At 51.5% G+C, this 14,098-nt stretch overlaps 3 protein-coding genes across 3 annotated transcripts; 2 read left to right on the top strand and 1 right to left on the bottom strand.

Moving 5' to 3' along the window:
• Positions 1-4,982: 4,982 nt before the first annotated feature.
• Positions 4,983-5,541, top strand: B0H65DRAFT_465109 (uncharacterized protein). Its single transcript, XM_062826791.1, has 2 exons — positions 4,983-5,417; positions 5,497-5,541. The coding sequence occupies exon 1, from the start codon at positions 5,045-5,047 to the stop codon at positions 5,411-5,413; it is 369 nt and encodes a 122-aa protein (XP_062681577.1). The 5' UTR covers positions 4,983-5,044; the 3' UTR covers positions 5,414-5,417; positions 5,497-5,541.
• A 2,538-nt stretch (positions 5,542-8,079) lies between these two features.
• Positions 8,080-10,625, bottom strand: B0H65DRAFT_508782 (uncharacterized protein; the record flags this gene model as incomplete). Its single annotated transcript, XM_062828258.1, has 2 exons — positions 8,080-8,161; positions 9,007-10,625. The coding sequence occupies 2 exons, from the start codon at positions 10,623-10,625 to the stop codon at positions 8,080-8,082; spliced, it is 1,701 nt and encodes a 566-aa protein (XP_062681576.1).
• A 1,806-nt stretch (positions 10,626-12,431) lies between these two features.
• B0H65DRAFT_190751 (uncharacterized protein) lies at positions 12,432-13,577 on the top strand. Its single transcript, XM_062821634.1, has 2 exons — positions 12,432-12,692; positions 12,796-13,577. The coding sequence occupies exons 1-2, from the start codon at positions 12,559-12,561 to the stop codon at positions 13,298-13,300; spliced, it is 639 nt and encodes a 212-aa protein (XP_062681575.1). The 5' UTR covers positions 12,432-12,558; the 3' UTR covers positions 13,301-13,577.
• Positions 13,578-14,098: the final 521 nt, after the last annotated feature.

Genomic DNA, 14,098 nt, shown 5'->3' with positions numbered 1-14,098 from the left:
GCCGTTGGCACCGCCGGCGGGAACATCATGGGAGGAGACCGGCTGAAAGTCAGCAGTGGTAGTGGCGTCAGCGGGCTCGTCGATAGAAGCAGCGAGGGCGGTAGCGGCCGCCGCCACCTCGGCCTTCTGCGCCACCATCTCGGCCTTCTGCTTCGCGGTGAGGCGCTTGCGAGGAGTGGCCTTCTTTTTGGCGGGGGTTTCCTCAAAGAGGATCGCGTCGGGATCGGCTTCCTCTGCAGAGCGCTTCACGCCAGAGCCGGTCTTGGAAGGTGTCTCGGGAGTCATGTCGCCAAACGAAAGATTAGCCATGGCCGAGCCAGGAGTGGCAACGGCGTCGCCCTCGTCGCCGCCAGCTCCGGGAGTGAGCATCATAGTCTTCTTGGGGGGACGGCCGCGTCCTCTCTTGGGAGTAGCACCAGGCTCAGAACCATCGGCCTTTTTGGCACTGGCAGGAGCAGTACCAGGAGCAGCGTCGGTGTTGAGGTTGGCCTTGATGCGAACAAGGCGCCAACCATCCCTGGCAGTCTTCGGGGTCTTGTGACCCGCCTTCTCGGCAATCATGGGCCAGTCGAGCTCGATCTTGCCGGCGTGAGTCTCCAAGATAGCGGCAGCGATGCGTGACTCGCCGGCGGTGAGCTGGACGCCGTTGAGGATCACTCCAGCACTTGAGGACATGGTGGCACCCTCGGGAGCGGCGGCTTTGGGAGGCATCTTGATGTGATTCTGTCGGTGGAAAGCTGTTAGTTTTCTGACGAGGAATTGTGAATTCTATTATGAATGCAATGGCTGAAGGAGACGTGAACGTGAGCGAACAACAAGGTGATGGAAGGGCATGATGGTGAACAATTGGGACCGGTATCGCTAAGATTGACCTCAGATTGAGCAACCTACCTTTGAGTGACAGAGGTGATATTCTTGGGATAATCGCGAGCGATTGTGGGCAATGAACAGCCTCAATCCGACGTGATCCTATGAACGACGAGAGAGACTCTGTCAGTCAATGCCTGATCACAATGTAATGGCAATCCTCCTGGTACAGCGACCGGAAGGGACAAAGTCCACGATGGATCCCCGATTTACAGATGGGTAATTCCAATGGACGAGGAGATGGTATACTCACAACAACAAGAGAATGGTGGTGACGTGTCTTGCTTGAAGCAACATCTGACTTGCGAGTGGTAGTAAGGTACAACTACACGAAGAAGCGTTCCAAGTTGTTGCACGACTGGGGAAGGAAGAAAATTCCTGACCAGGAGTAAAGAAAAAGGAAGAAGTAGGTAGTGGAAGCCCGGGGTGGAACCGTTGCCAATGGGAGTGCGCAAAAACAGTACGTCACGAGTGGGAAAACTAACTTGCGAGCATCCTCTCCTCGAACAATTCGGCGTGTGACCACTTAGTCACCTACCCCTAAAGGTCCTCAAGATAAACGTCCCCTTGTTGGCCAATGGGGAAGGCTATCCGGAGAAATCGTAAGAGATAGGAGGATACTGCACGGTAGCTTGCAGGATAGAGGCATACAGTTCCTGCAAGACAGTCTTCGACTAGTCGATTTCAGACGGCAAACTTTCGAAAAGTCCCTCCTCGTGACCATCCGTTGATGCCCCATCCCGAGCCAAGAATTTCCACACCAGGCCATTGAGGGCTGCCCTCCACGGCCGGCACTCCAAGCAAGAAAGATAAGCCAGGTACATTATCCACACCAGCCAGGTACTGGTAGATCGGATCCACTGCATGTGGTGTTTGCTCCCCAAAGAATACCTTAGCGTTTGACAGGGCAAGGCAGGGCAAGAAGTTTATATGCTGCCGGGGTAATGGTCTAGTGCCGGTTCCCTACGAGGAACACTTGGTACCTGGTACCAAACTTGAAGGGTTTAGAGCTAGTTATAGCTGGTATTTAGTTGTTTCTGGACAGGATCGTGACTAGGAAGTGCTCGGAGTGATACCTCTTGTTCTTCTAGGATTGGCGGGCTGGTACGAGCCGTTACTTTAAACCCCAGCGTGGCGTTTGGTTTTTGCAGCTCCCCTCGTACTGATCACGGTCCCATCCCGGGCTTCTACTTCCACTAGAGGTACCACTGATTCTTTTTAACTTGCTTTACGGTCGCGATAATCTTGCTTTCTCGTCCAAGGATTACCAATTCTCCCTTAACCATACAACATTGAAGCTCACCTTCTCGGTCTTGCTCCGGAAGACACTCGCCAATAACTTCTCTGTTCTTGTGAGTAGCCTATCTCTTCTATTAGCTTCATCCACCAGGCCCATTGGTTTGGTTCCCTCGGCTCCTGGTCGCGGTAGTATTGCATTCAGGCGCATTCTAAAAAGTCTCTCACATCGCTAGGCTCCTCAAACAACAAACCTCCAGCAACCATGCCCGCCAAACCCGGTGAGCTCGCCATTACCGGGGCCACCATCCGCGGCATAAAGCCCACCGAGAGTGAGCTCAAAATCCTCTTCGGCCTCATCGAGAACCTCCTTGCACCCATTGAAGCCGACTTGGACGCCGCGGCCAAGTCAGCCGGCCTGAAGGACCGCAAATCCTTCAGGGTCATGTATCATCGCTTTCGCGTCAAGTACGGCCTTCCTAACGGCGCGAAGGTCACCGCCACTGCCGCCGATGCTGCTGCTGAGCAGGCTATTGCAGCTGGTGAGGACCAGCAGATCACGGTTGCTTCCTCGTTCGATCCGGTTTCTTCTTCCATGTTCCCCGCTAGTGCTACTGCCGTTGACGCCGCCGGTATCGATACCACCATGGAGGGCATGGAGGAGCCCGGTAGTGAGGCCGCAGAGGCCCTGGCTTTGGCTTTGGAGGTCAACGCCGCTGCTGAGGCTGAGGCTGAGGTTGCTGCCGTTAATGGTAGCGCCGACTGAGATTTAGGTAGGTACGCATGTCTTCATCTGGTCCTTCCCGTCTTCCTTACTTTTGCAAAGTGAAATCGTCTGGTCACTAAGGTAGCTAATGCTTTCCATCCGTCACAGGTCTAACTCTCTACATGTAGAATTCCGACGACCAATCCCTTCCTCTTCCTTTGCAAACAATCCCAAGCTACTACGCTATTCTCGAAGACGTTTCTTGTCTCTCTCAACTCATCTTGCGCTTCTTCTTTGGGTGTGGTTTGCACTTTTGGAGTTATGTCGGTTTGATTCTGGGTTAGACTAGACGTATGTCACGAGCGGGTGTTGGGTAAGGTAGCCAGAGTCCGGTCGCATCAACAGGTGTTGCTTTCATTATGGGTTCTTTGGTTGCTACCTAGGTATACAGGCAGGCGTTCGAGAGGAATGGAAATGGGCATTTTCAGTCGATTGCATACTATTTGTTTGGCGCAGTCGGATTGGTCTTGGACTCTTGGTCACTGGAAGATTGGTACCTCTACAGGTACCTTATCAATGGCGGTCTTTGGTAGACATATCCTGCGCTTGGAGTGTTTTCCTTATGATGCCTAGTCTCAGAAGCATAGTGGCTGGCATCAACGTCTTTTCGTTGCTTTGCTTGAAAGGGTTTCTGAGAGGTAGTGGCCGTTCAACAAAGGGACCTACCCATGACTTCGCTATAGCAGGAGGTAGGATGAACGTCCATTCATAGAGGTAACAAAAGAAACCAGTTCCGTTCACAGCCATAACTGTCCCTGCCTGCCATTGTGATTTCGAGGGCAGCAATTAATGCAAACTTCCATACCTAAGTACTACGCCTGCAGGATATTGACTTCCTGTCTTGCCAAACATCATTCTTTTAGGAGCAAACATTCTGGATTGGACTCGACGTATCTTTCTTTGCCTGGAGTGCATTGGAGTGGCAGTCCTCATTGGCCTACTGTGGCATATGTAGGTAGGATCAATATGCAAGCTACCGTGCAGTATCCTCCTATCTCCTTGGCTAAACTTTCTCAGGGGCAGAGGGCCTTGCCCACTGGCCAATAAGGGGATGTATTTCTTGAGGACCTTTAGGGGTAGGTAGTCACGCCGAATTGTTTGAGGAGATTCTCGCAAGCGAGGTTTTCCCGAGCGTGACGTCTTGATTTCCTCTTCCCCTCCCATTAGACGCGGTTCACTCCAGCTGAGCTGACACTTCTTTTTCTTTTCCTTCTGGTCAGGAACTTATTTCTTCCCTTCCGAAATAATAATAACTTCTTCGTTCGACGTACTACAACCTCAAACTCGCCTGCTTGGTCTTGCTTTCTACCACCAGTAAGACATCACCAACAGTTTCTTGTGAGTAGACCACATCTTTTTCCATTGACCTCACCCACCAGGCCAATTGCTTCGAGCTTTCTGCTCCTGGTTGCGGTAGCATGGTGTTCATTCTGCTCTTGTGATCTTTCTGACAAGTTTTCCCACGTCGCAGATAGGAGCTCATCGCGCCCCAAGATTTCTTCGTTGCCCACGATCGTCTCCGCGGTCGTCACAGAAATCTCGCCTTCATCACTCGCCAGTAAGTTGATCCATTTGGGTTGTACCTCATTTATACTACGCTCAATTGTCTACTATTATGCCCCTCCATGACCTCGCGAGCCCCTCGAGTGGCCAGCTCGTTGTGGGTTAAGCGAGATCTTGTATCCCTCTTCTCTTGTCGCATTTTAGTTCGGGGTCATTGTCACAATTATCACCTCCTGTTAGATTGATGGAATCCATTACTCAATCCATTGACCAGACACTGGAAGCTAATCATCTTCCATCAGCAGGACCTCCATCAAGATGGCTCCCAAGCCCGCTGCTGTCGGCGAAGCCGTGTACACCCTCAACGGTGTTACCATGACCCCGAGCGACATGAGACTCATCTTCAGCGTTCTCAACAACTTGACCGCGCCCCTCCAGGCTGACCTGGACGCCGCCGCCGCTTTTTCCGGCTACACTCTAGGCTCCTTCAAGAAGATGTGGCCCGCTCTGAAGAAGAAATGCAACATTGACAGTGTCAGCGGCACTAAGCAGACGACCACTACTGCTGCCGATGCAGAGGACAACGGCGAGCCCCTCTCAACCCCCAAGAAGACGCCCGGTGGTGGCGCTCGCGGCCGTGGCCGCTCCTCCAAGAAAGCCGATGGCGTCACCATGGCTGATGGTGGCCCGTCTCCCTTGACTCCTGGAGTCCCCGCAGGCATGGATGCTCTTTCTGTTGCCGACGGTTTCGAGACACCCGACACCCCCTCCAAGTCCACCTTCGGTGGCAACACCGCTTCCTCGAAGAAGCGCAAAACCGCTGCTGGCCAAACTGATGCGGATGCTATCTTGATGGAGGAGACTCCGGCTAAGAAGAAGGCGGTGCGTAAGCCGAGAATGACGGCGAAGCAGAAGGCGGAAGCTGCGAAGGCTGAGGCGGCTGCTGCGGGTCACGTCTCTAGCGATTATATCGTTGTTGGCATGGACGAGGATGGTGTCTCCCAGGTTGAGGAGGCTGTCATTGATCCTTGCGAGATTTGAGTAGGTAAGTTTTCCTCTTGCTTTGTCCCTACAGGTATTTTGCAACGTAGAAAGAGGTCGCTAACGCAATTGCTTACACACAGACACCACGCTTGCCGCAACAAACCGACTACCACTTTCTGCTGAATCCACAACATCAACTTCAAAGATGTCGGTTTACCATTGCTTCCAGGCGGTTTCTTGATGTTCTGTGTTTTCAACTGGGACTTTTGTAGCTCGGTTTTGGTGACACTTTCCGGTAGCGGTTGGGATTTGGGCTTGATTGCAGGTGTTGTTAGAGTTGGTCAGGTGTTATAGAGGCGGATGTTGCTTTCACTTCTGGTTCTTTGCTAGGAAAGGCGTTCGAGAGGAAATGAATGGCATCTTCGGTCAAATGTATATTTGTTTGGCGCTTTCAACTTGGTTTTGGACTCTTTTGTGGTCACTGGAGATTGGTAGAGGTATTAATGGCCGGGCGTCTTTGGTGGACATACAATACATTTGTCGTTTGAAATAGATCAGTCAAAGGCTTTCTGCAGGAACTAAATACTACTAGTACTTGTATATGTGTAGATTATGCAAGGTACCGTTGGCGAGTCCTCCTATCTGAAACGATGGGGAGTAATGATTGTGAAAATGCTTGATTGGCGGCTTGAGGAGGAAAAGAGGAAATATGAATGCGTGCCAGGCCCCATTAAATACTGTGCAAATGGAAATTCAAGATGGCATGTACCTTCCAAACGTCACATATCTTCTTACGGCTTTTCCAGAGAGCCAGCACAGGCGTTCCCCATTGGCCAACGAGGCTACATTTATCTTGAGGACCTCGAGGGATAGTTGGTCACGTTGAATTATTCGAAAAGATAGGTATCTTAAGTGATCGGAGGCTTTCACCCCTGTGACGTCTTGTTTTCCCCCCTCTCACTGACAACGGCTCCACCCGGGGCTTCCATTTGTTTTTCTGTTGTTTCCCCCTTCGTCAGGACACTCTCATTTTCCCAAACAGCAACTCGGACAGCTTCCTCGTCGACTACCAACCGGGTAGGACTACCTTTGATTGATCTTCAGGCGCCAACTAAACAAGTTCCTTCTCGTCAGCCAGGACACTTTCAAACTCAAGTTTAACTCCGTTGACAATCGCCACGAAGATTGCAAGCTCACCACTCACATCACTCAAAGGTAAGTCACACCCAAACTGAGTTGTATCTCATCAACACCTCGTACTTGCCCTAGCCAACAAGGAACTGACCACCTCACTCCTCTCCCACAGATCCCAATTCAACAATCCAAAATGCCTCCCAAACCAGCCGAAGGATCTACCGCCCTACGCGGTCTCAACCCCACTCAATCAGAAATCAAGCTTCTCTACGGCATCCTAGAGAACCTCGTATCCCCCATCGACGCAAACTGGGAGGCCGCCGCCGCCGCCGCCGGCTTGAAGGACACCAAGTCCTGCAAGGAGATGTGGCGTCGCTTCCGCGTCAAGTACGGCCTTGACAACAATCCTGAGACTGCAACTGCCGCTCCCGTCAGCGCAAAGAATTTGAAGGCCGTTAATGGTGCTGCTGCTGATGGCGCTGCTGCCGATAGTGGCACTGGCACTCCCGCAAAGAAAGGACGTGGACGTCCTCCTAAGAAAATGCTGCTCACTCCCGTCGGAGCTGGCGGCAACGAGGGGGGCGACGCCCTTGCCACCCCTGGTACGGCCATGGGAAACTTGAGCTTTAACGATATGACCCCGGAAACCCCGTCGAAGTCTGCTTTGGGAGGTACCGCTACTAAGCGCTCCGCCACTGAGGCGGACCTTGACCCCGATGCTGTTCTTATGGAGGAAACCCCGGCGAAAAAGAAGCCCGCTGCTGCTCAGGCTGAGACTGAGGCCAAGGCTGCTGCAACTGATGCTGGTGGTGCCACTAGTGACGCTAATGGCCATCATAATGTTGATGTTGCCACCCTTGAGGGAATCTCCCAAGCCGAAGAGGCTATCGCTGATACCCTTGCCGCTGCTGCAGCTGACGCTGGTTACACTACTGCTACTGAGGGCGGTGGCGTCGATTTCGGAGAGATCTAGCATCTAGGTAGGTGAGTTGTTTTGTTTTTCTTCATGTCCATCGTCAGTCCTCTCAAAGCTTGGTAGTTGGAAGTTGGAAATTGGAATGGTTGCTGATGGTTTTGTTCATTTCCAGATCTCACCACTACCTCTAGGCACGACCACCCGTACCGGTACCTAACCCTTTCATACACGACGAATGACTACCTACAACTTGAACCCCAACATCAACGATTTTGCCTTTCTCCTATGTAATCGGGATTTTCCTTGGTGGTCATATTTTGGCTGGCTCTTTTGGAGTTTTGGGCTTTGAGCTCTTGGTCACTTGGTGGCACTTGACTTTTCCGCTTTCGGCCTTCGGTCTAGGAGTTGGGACATGAATTAGACATTTGCTTTTCCCGGTGTTGGTTGGTAGTTGCATGGCAATGTCTTGGTGCAAAGGTGGCTTTCATTGTCATTTCTTTGCTGCACACAGGCGTTGGAGTTGGAGTGTCCCTTTTGGTCGGTTATATATTGGTTTGGCGCTGTCAACGGATTGGTCATACTCAAAGCTTGGAGGATCTTCTTTGGCGGCAAGGATAGATTTCTTTGCTCTCATCATTCAGTATGGTCGTTGGAATGATGGATCTTGTTGTGGTCAGTTATCACGTTTTGCTGCTTTTCCGGCATTTAACAAGGCTGATAGACGGACGCACAAGAAAAGGGAATCCATGACTTCGCTATAAAGCAGAGGGTTAATGTCCATACCTAGAGGTAACAAAACAAACCAGTTCACAGTCATAACTATGTCCCCTGCCCACCATCGTGATGTCCACTCTTTCTTCGTCTTTCTTTCCACCTCTTTCCATCTCCATGTATCTCTTTCATTGTCGCTACCTGTTGTTTCTCTTTTCCTTTTTTTTCTTTTTTTTTTCTTGTTGTTGTTGCTGCTCACAATAACGGTAAGACTGCGTTTGTTTTCGTACTGCTGCCGTACAGAGAATCTGGTCGTATAGTTTTATACTGCAAAGCTCGGGCCACTTTTCACATGCACCGTACAGCCTTCTGCACCCCCCTCGAGCGTTCTTATACGGCCATTTGAATTGGAATGGCCATTTGCGACAACGGGGTTCTTATAGTAGGTTATAGCGGGTTAAACGTCGCACGCATGCGCTGAGCCGCTGGGGCTACAGGGTGTAGGAGGTGGATGTACGGCATTGACTGCATTTTCGAGCGTGTATACATTTTGTCGTTTTGTACGATCATGCCGAAAAATGTACGATTTTTTGGCCATATATAACCCTAACCCGGACAAGGCTATGCGAGGCTGATATAAGGGGGTCGCACATTGCATTTTCTCACAGCAACCGACCAAACAACACAACTTTTATACGGTTTTCGTACAAAAACAGTCGTATAGACCCCTTTATACGACAACCGTACTAGAACAAACGCAGTCTAACCACATAAAGAACGGGAACACTCACAGGGACAGCTGCAGACGCACCCGCAGCTGCACCTCCCCTCCCTCCCCTCCTCCCATCCTCCCTTATACACTCACCCCTACACCACCACCACCACCTACATCATAACCGCAACCCTCAACCACAAAAACCTCAACGGCGCCACCGCCGCAGCCACCGCATTCTCATACGCAGTCGAAGACACACCACCGCCACCGCCTTGGTCCAGGAGCAACCAGCCCGGCCACTCCCCCAGACTCTCATCGCGCTCATACTCGGCCTTGGCTGATAGCGACCACATGTACCTGGCGGCATCTAGCAGGGTTTTGGCCTTCTTGGTGGTGGGGGAGAAGGGGGTGCCGGTTAGCCCAGTGGTTGGAGTGGGGAAGGGGGAGGTTGTAGGTGTTGTTGTGGTTGAGGTTGCAGAAGAGTTGGAGAAAATAGAGTTGGACCTGGAGGAAGAGGAGGAGGAGGAGGAAGAGGAGGTGGTGTTGGCAACGGGTTCTGCTTCTGCTCCAATATGGTCCAGAGGCCAGGCAGAGGCACTCTCCTCTTCGGCGTAGGCATTGTTGTCGAGCATAACGAACATGTAAACAAATGCCACCCTGAACCCAAACGCGGTCACACGGCAACATGGGTCTTCGGTTTGAGTACCTCTGCACGCTCTAGTGCCCTCGTTGGTAGAGGTAGTCGTGGACGTGGTTCTGGGCTCCCCATTGACCCCGGGCTCATTCTCTCTTTTGGGCGTGTCAAAAGACCAAGAACAATGAGGTCGGGCACTGCCACGAGAAGATAAACCAAGGACTCTCTCATGTTGTTCCCTCTCATTCTCCTCCTCAACCAGGATGGACCGCCAAAGTAGGGCTCTAGCGACGACCTTGAAACCAAAGGCCTTGGTGGGACAGCATTTAGCGTCGGTTGGGGTACCCGTGCTGGTGTAGTTGGCGGGCTCCTTGTTGACGGGGTGGTTGTTGTTGTTGATGTGAGTACCGGAGACTTGAGGATGGGGATGGCCGGGGGCATGAGGTCTGGTGACAGCCGGCGTGTTGACTGGTGCAGACGCGGGGACTGAGGCTGGAGCAGGGAGGAGGTTGTTGTTAAAAGGAACATTCGTGACTGTAGGCCAAATAGGGGTACAGGGGGGAAGGGGACCGTGGGAAGTGAGTGAGGCAGAAATAGAATCAGCCACGGAAATAAAAGCAGGCTGAAGTTCGTTGGCAACGACAACACGCGGATAATTAGGGCACGGAGCGTTGGGAGCCCTCCAAACCGCCACTTCTTCGTTACAAAGCTGATACTTCGCACATAGATCTTTCCACGCCTGCTGAGCCTCGTCTGCGCTCTTCAAGCCAGCCCGCTCCGCAACCTTGGCCCAGTCAGCTTTGGGTTTTTCTTTAAGATTTTCGAGGATGCTAAAGATGACATTGAGGACGCTGGTCTTAGGTTTCAGGTCACGGAGTCGGGGCTCGATTGACGAAAAGTGAGCTTTGTTTGGGTCGACTGGAAGATTGTCGTTAAGTTTGAACTTCACCCGGTATGTGTGCCACCTGGTGCGAAGCACTCCTTCTGAGCTGATATTGGCTCTTTCGGCGGCCTTGGCCGCATCGAATTTGAGAAGGCCTTTGTTGAACGTGTCACTGGCGGTGATGTTCTCGAGTACACTGTAGATGAGGTTCATGTCCTCCTTGGGAGCTTCTCTGCCGCGGAGTTTGGGGACGATGCTGGGGGATTTGGAAGGCATTGTGAGTTTCTGTGGGAGGAAGACGAAGTATTATGGTTAGCAAATGATAGTCTGGAACGTCGAGGTTGTTTACGTGGGTGACTTACAAAAGCTGATGCTCTATGCTCTCAATAGTACTGTCTCTGCCAGGAAAAGAAAGCCCAAGGCCAAGTTGGAGATCAAGACACAACAAGGGCGGACGGTACCTCAAGATGTTGCTCTCTGATGGCAGTAGAAGTGAGAAAAAAAGAAACTGGTGTCGAGGGACTCGATGTCGACTTTATACCCTGTCTTCTCTGATGAAGGTTCATGAACAATATTGCACAAGCCTTGAAGGATCAAGGTTCCGGCCCTTTTCTGCCAGTAACCTGCCAAACATCCAGGTAGGTAACGAGGCAATGGGTGAACAGAATCATGGTACAAGAACCTACACAGTATGTGGCCTTATCCAGGTTTCTTATGGCATAGAGGTACCTTGGGGGAGGTGCGAGGTGGTATTCACCAAGCCAAACAAAGAACTACGGCTCCCCGTGAAGGTAAGGTCTATAACGTAGCTCTTTTTCGGAGCAGACACTCCCCGATCACTGATACTGGAAGCCTTTTGGTATCTTGGGGACAAATCGGGGAGTTACGGAAACACCCATGCATGCTTTGACAGTAACGACTTTACCATCGTATGCCCCTACCAAGGTAAGAGCAGGGTCCGAAGCCCGATCCCTGGTTTTCTCGGGATGTCACCTCAATCAGAAAGTAAACAAAGAAAAGGGGTAGGAAGACCAGAAAGTAATAAGTCTGCAGTCTAGGACCACTGGACCCTGGGGTACTGCTGCACTAGCTATTCATAGATCTTTTGCTTCGAAAAGTGCCAGGTCGACTGCCTATTGGGCGACCAAACTATGGGCAAAGTACGACAGCGTCGGGCGACAGACGACAAACGCTCCCTCTTTTGGACGGGTACTACTCGTCTGCAGACCTCAGGCACGTGTCCGAAAGGGGCCTTAATGGGTAGGTAACGATACAAAAGACAGCCAAGAACGTCAAGGCTTTGACAATGGACAAGTGAATAGGTTCTTTGCCACTCCGTTGTTTGATATTACATGTTCCATGGACGACTTTCCATAGTTCAGAAAGGGATGACATATCGAGTGCAAAAGAATAATAGGACTTGAGCGTTTGAGCTGCTTTTCATGCCATGTGCGAACATCATCTCCACCGGAACTTCAAAGGAAAGCTCCTGTGAAGGATGTGAAAGCCACTGTGGGTGTATCTGATGAAATGGCCTTATTGGGGGCTGGTTCTGGACATCACTCTCTGGTATTCGAATCCTTTCTGGCGTACCTGCCATCCCAATTGGGCAAACAGACTCGACTGTGAAATTCTTAGCATTGTAGTTGGGTGACCCGGACGATGAATAAAGCGGATGAAAAATTCGAGTCAACGGCCACTGCAGCCTGTCGAGTATAGCCGCTCATCCAATGACCAGCTGTCCGGAACAGCAGCCTCGGACGACAAACACGTCCTGACGGTCCTGCCGCCTGCCATAATAGAGACGGTGTTCAGACAGACGTTGTCGTGAAGTGGGGTCCTGGACGTCCATAAATATCCCCCATCCGTCGACGTCTCTCCCACTCTTCCTTCTTTCAACAACCACAAACTTGTCCACAGACGCCTTCTCCTTCGAAGCACTCGCAGAGCTCATCTTCCTGGCAACTTTGTCGACCAAAAGTGAGTCTGATTCCTCGAGCGTATCTGGCTGCAAGAAACAGCGTCATCCTCTCGCATCTTGCAATTCCACCCGCGCCTTCCACTTTCCTGTCACTCAATCGCACCACAGCCACCAGACATCACACATCAGTCACTTGACAGTCACTCGACAGAATTGCTTTCAAAACCAGCAGTCAACTGACCTGATAGCAGTTCTCCCCAGCCGACCTCATCTCACTCAACCGTCAAAATGCCTCCCAAAGCCAACCAGGACATTGCCGGGCAGATGAACTTCCTCTTGACTTGCATCAAGCACTCGACGAATGGCAAAATCAACTGGACCGAAGTGGCCGAGGAGCTCAGCATCGTTTCCAAGGCGGCCGCGTAAGTCACTCAACTCACTCCGTCACTCTTTTCTCACTTTTCACTCCCACCCCTCTCGCATACCAAATCGAGCCAAACTGACACTTTTCCGCGTTTCTAACAGCGCCAAACGCTACGAGCGCCTCCTGAAATCGCACGACATCCAGCCGCCCAAGAACTACGGCTCCTTGACCGATGACGTGGGCGCCAGCGGCGCGAGCAGCCCGGTCAAGGCCAAGACTCCTCGGGCTCCCCGCACCACTAAGCGCAAGAGGGCCACTGCGACCGTGAACTACAACGAGGATTCCGGCAATGAGAATGGTTCCGCTGACAACCGTGAGCCCTTCACGTACAAGGCGGAGCCCGAGGATTCCGATGACGAGGAGAAGAAACGCCCGCTGAAGAAGGAGAAGACTACTCCTGATGTGCAGACCAAGCAGGAGGAGGATGAGGATGGTGAGTCTGACTACTTTTCTTGTTTCTCCGATGATGTCGATCTTCTCGTTGTTGAAGACATTGAGGCAGAGTACACCCGGTACAGGTGTGAGGGAAAAGGATACGATGTGCTAATGGATGTTGTTGGGAGGATAGAGGGCGAGGACAACTACAAGTATGAGGGCGAGATCTGAGAATCCCACATACAGCTGGTCGGCCACTGGGCAGATAACCGATGACACCAAGACGCGGAGGAAAATGGTGGTTCATGTTGATACAGTGCGATGAAGGATCTGGATGGTGTTTGAGCATGGAGTTGGGGCTTTTTAGTGTGCTTTTGCTCTTTGCTCTGTGCCAGTTCATCAGTTGTACTGGGGTCACTGCGGGATTTGATACTTTGGGCATCAGAACAGGCGGCGCTTGGGTTTGGGAAAGATGATGGTAATGGTTGCTCGAACTGTGGAGGATGGTGGGATCATGGGGTGAGCCAGGATGGACCACACAACAAACGACGGGTGTTCGACAGACAAAAGGGAAATAAAGTACCATGACTTACACAATGTCCAAGGATTCCTTTGATTTTATTCGTCGGTTTGGTTAACGACTGCCGTTCTTTGTCTGTTTGTTGACATTCGGTTCATGTTGGAAAAAGGGGCGGCAAGGCAATAACAAGGCTGGTGTATCTGGCAGACTTTATAGCAAGCAATAAGCTGTTAGTCTCCCGGACCAAAGGCATGATCTTCTTCCTCAGTGATATGATTCCAGAGTAACTTGATCTTCATTTCTTTGCTTCTCCAGGCTGAGGATTCCTAGAGATGTGTCGTTGGTAAGGGTTAGGGTTGGGGAACTGCAGCAGGAAGTTGCCTCTTTCATCTGGCGCACTACTCGGACGGAACGCTGTCCTGGAGCATTTGCTGGAATGGGCGATGAATGAAAGCTCGCCTTCATATTCTCTGATTGAGATATGAACCTTTTGTGTGCCCGTCGAAAAG

This window comes from Neurospora tetraspora, assembly GCF_033439725.1.
Source record: "Neurospora tetraspora strain CBS 560.94 chromosome Unknown B0H65scaffold_4, whole genome shotgun sequence".
Lineage (NCBI taxonomy): Eukaryota > Fungi > Ascomycota > Sordariomycetes > Sordariales > Sordariaceae > Neurospora > Neurospora tetraspora.
This window is presented reverse-complemented; position numbering and strand designations above follow the sequence as displayed.

Excerpts from the sequence above, each read along its gene's own strand:
- B0H65DRAFT_465109 (XM_062826791.1), top strand. The coding sequence starts at position 5,045 with ATGGCTGATGGTGGCCCGTCTCCCTTGACTCCTGGAGTCCCCGCAGGC.
- B0H65DRAFT_190751 (XM_062821634.1), top strand. The coding sequence starts at position 12,559 with ATGCCTCCCAAAGCCAACCAGGACATTGCCGGGCAGATGAACTTCCTC. Across the intron at positions 12,693-12,795 it reads ATCGTTTCCAAGGCGGCCGC|CGCCAAACGCTACGAGCGCC; the intron begins GTAAGTCACTCA and ends CGTTTCTAACAG.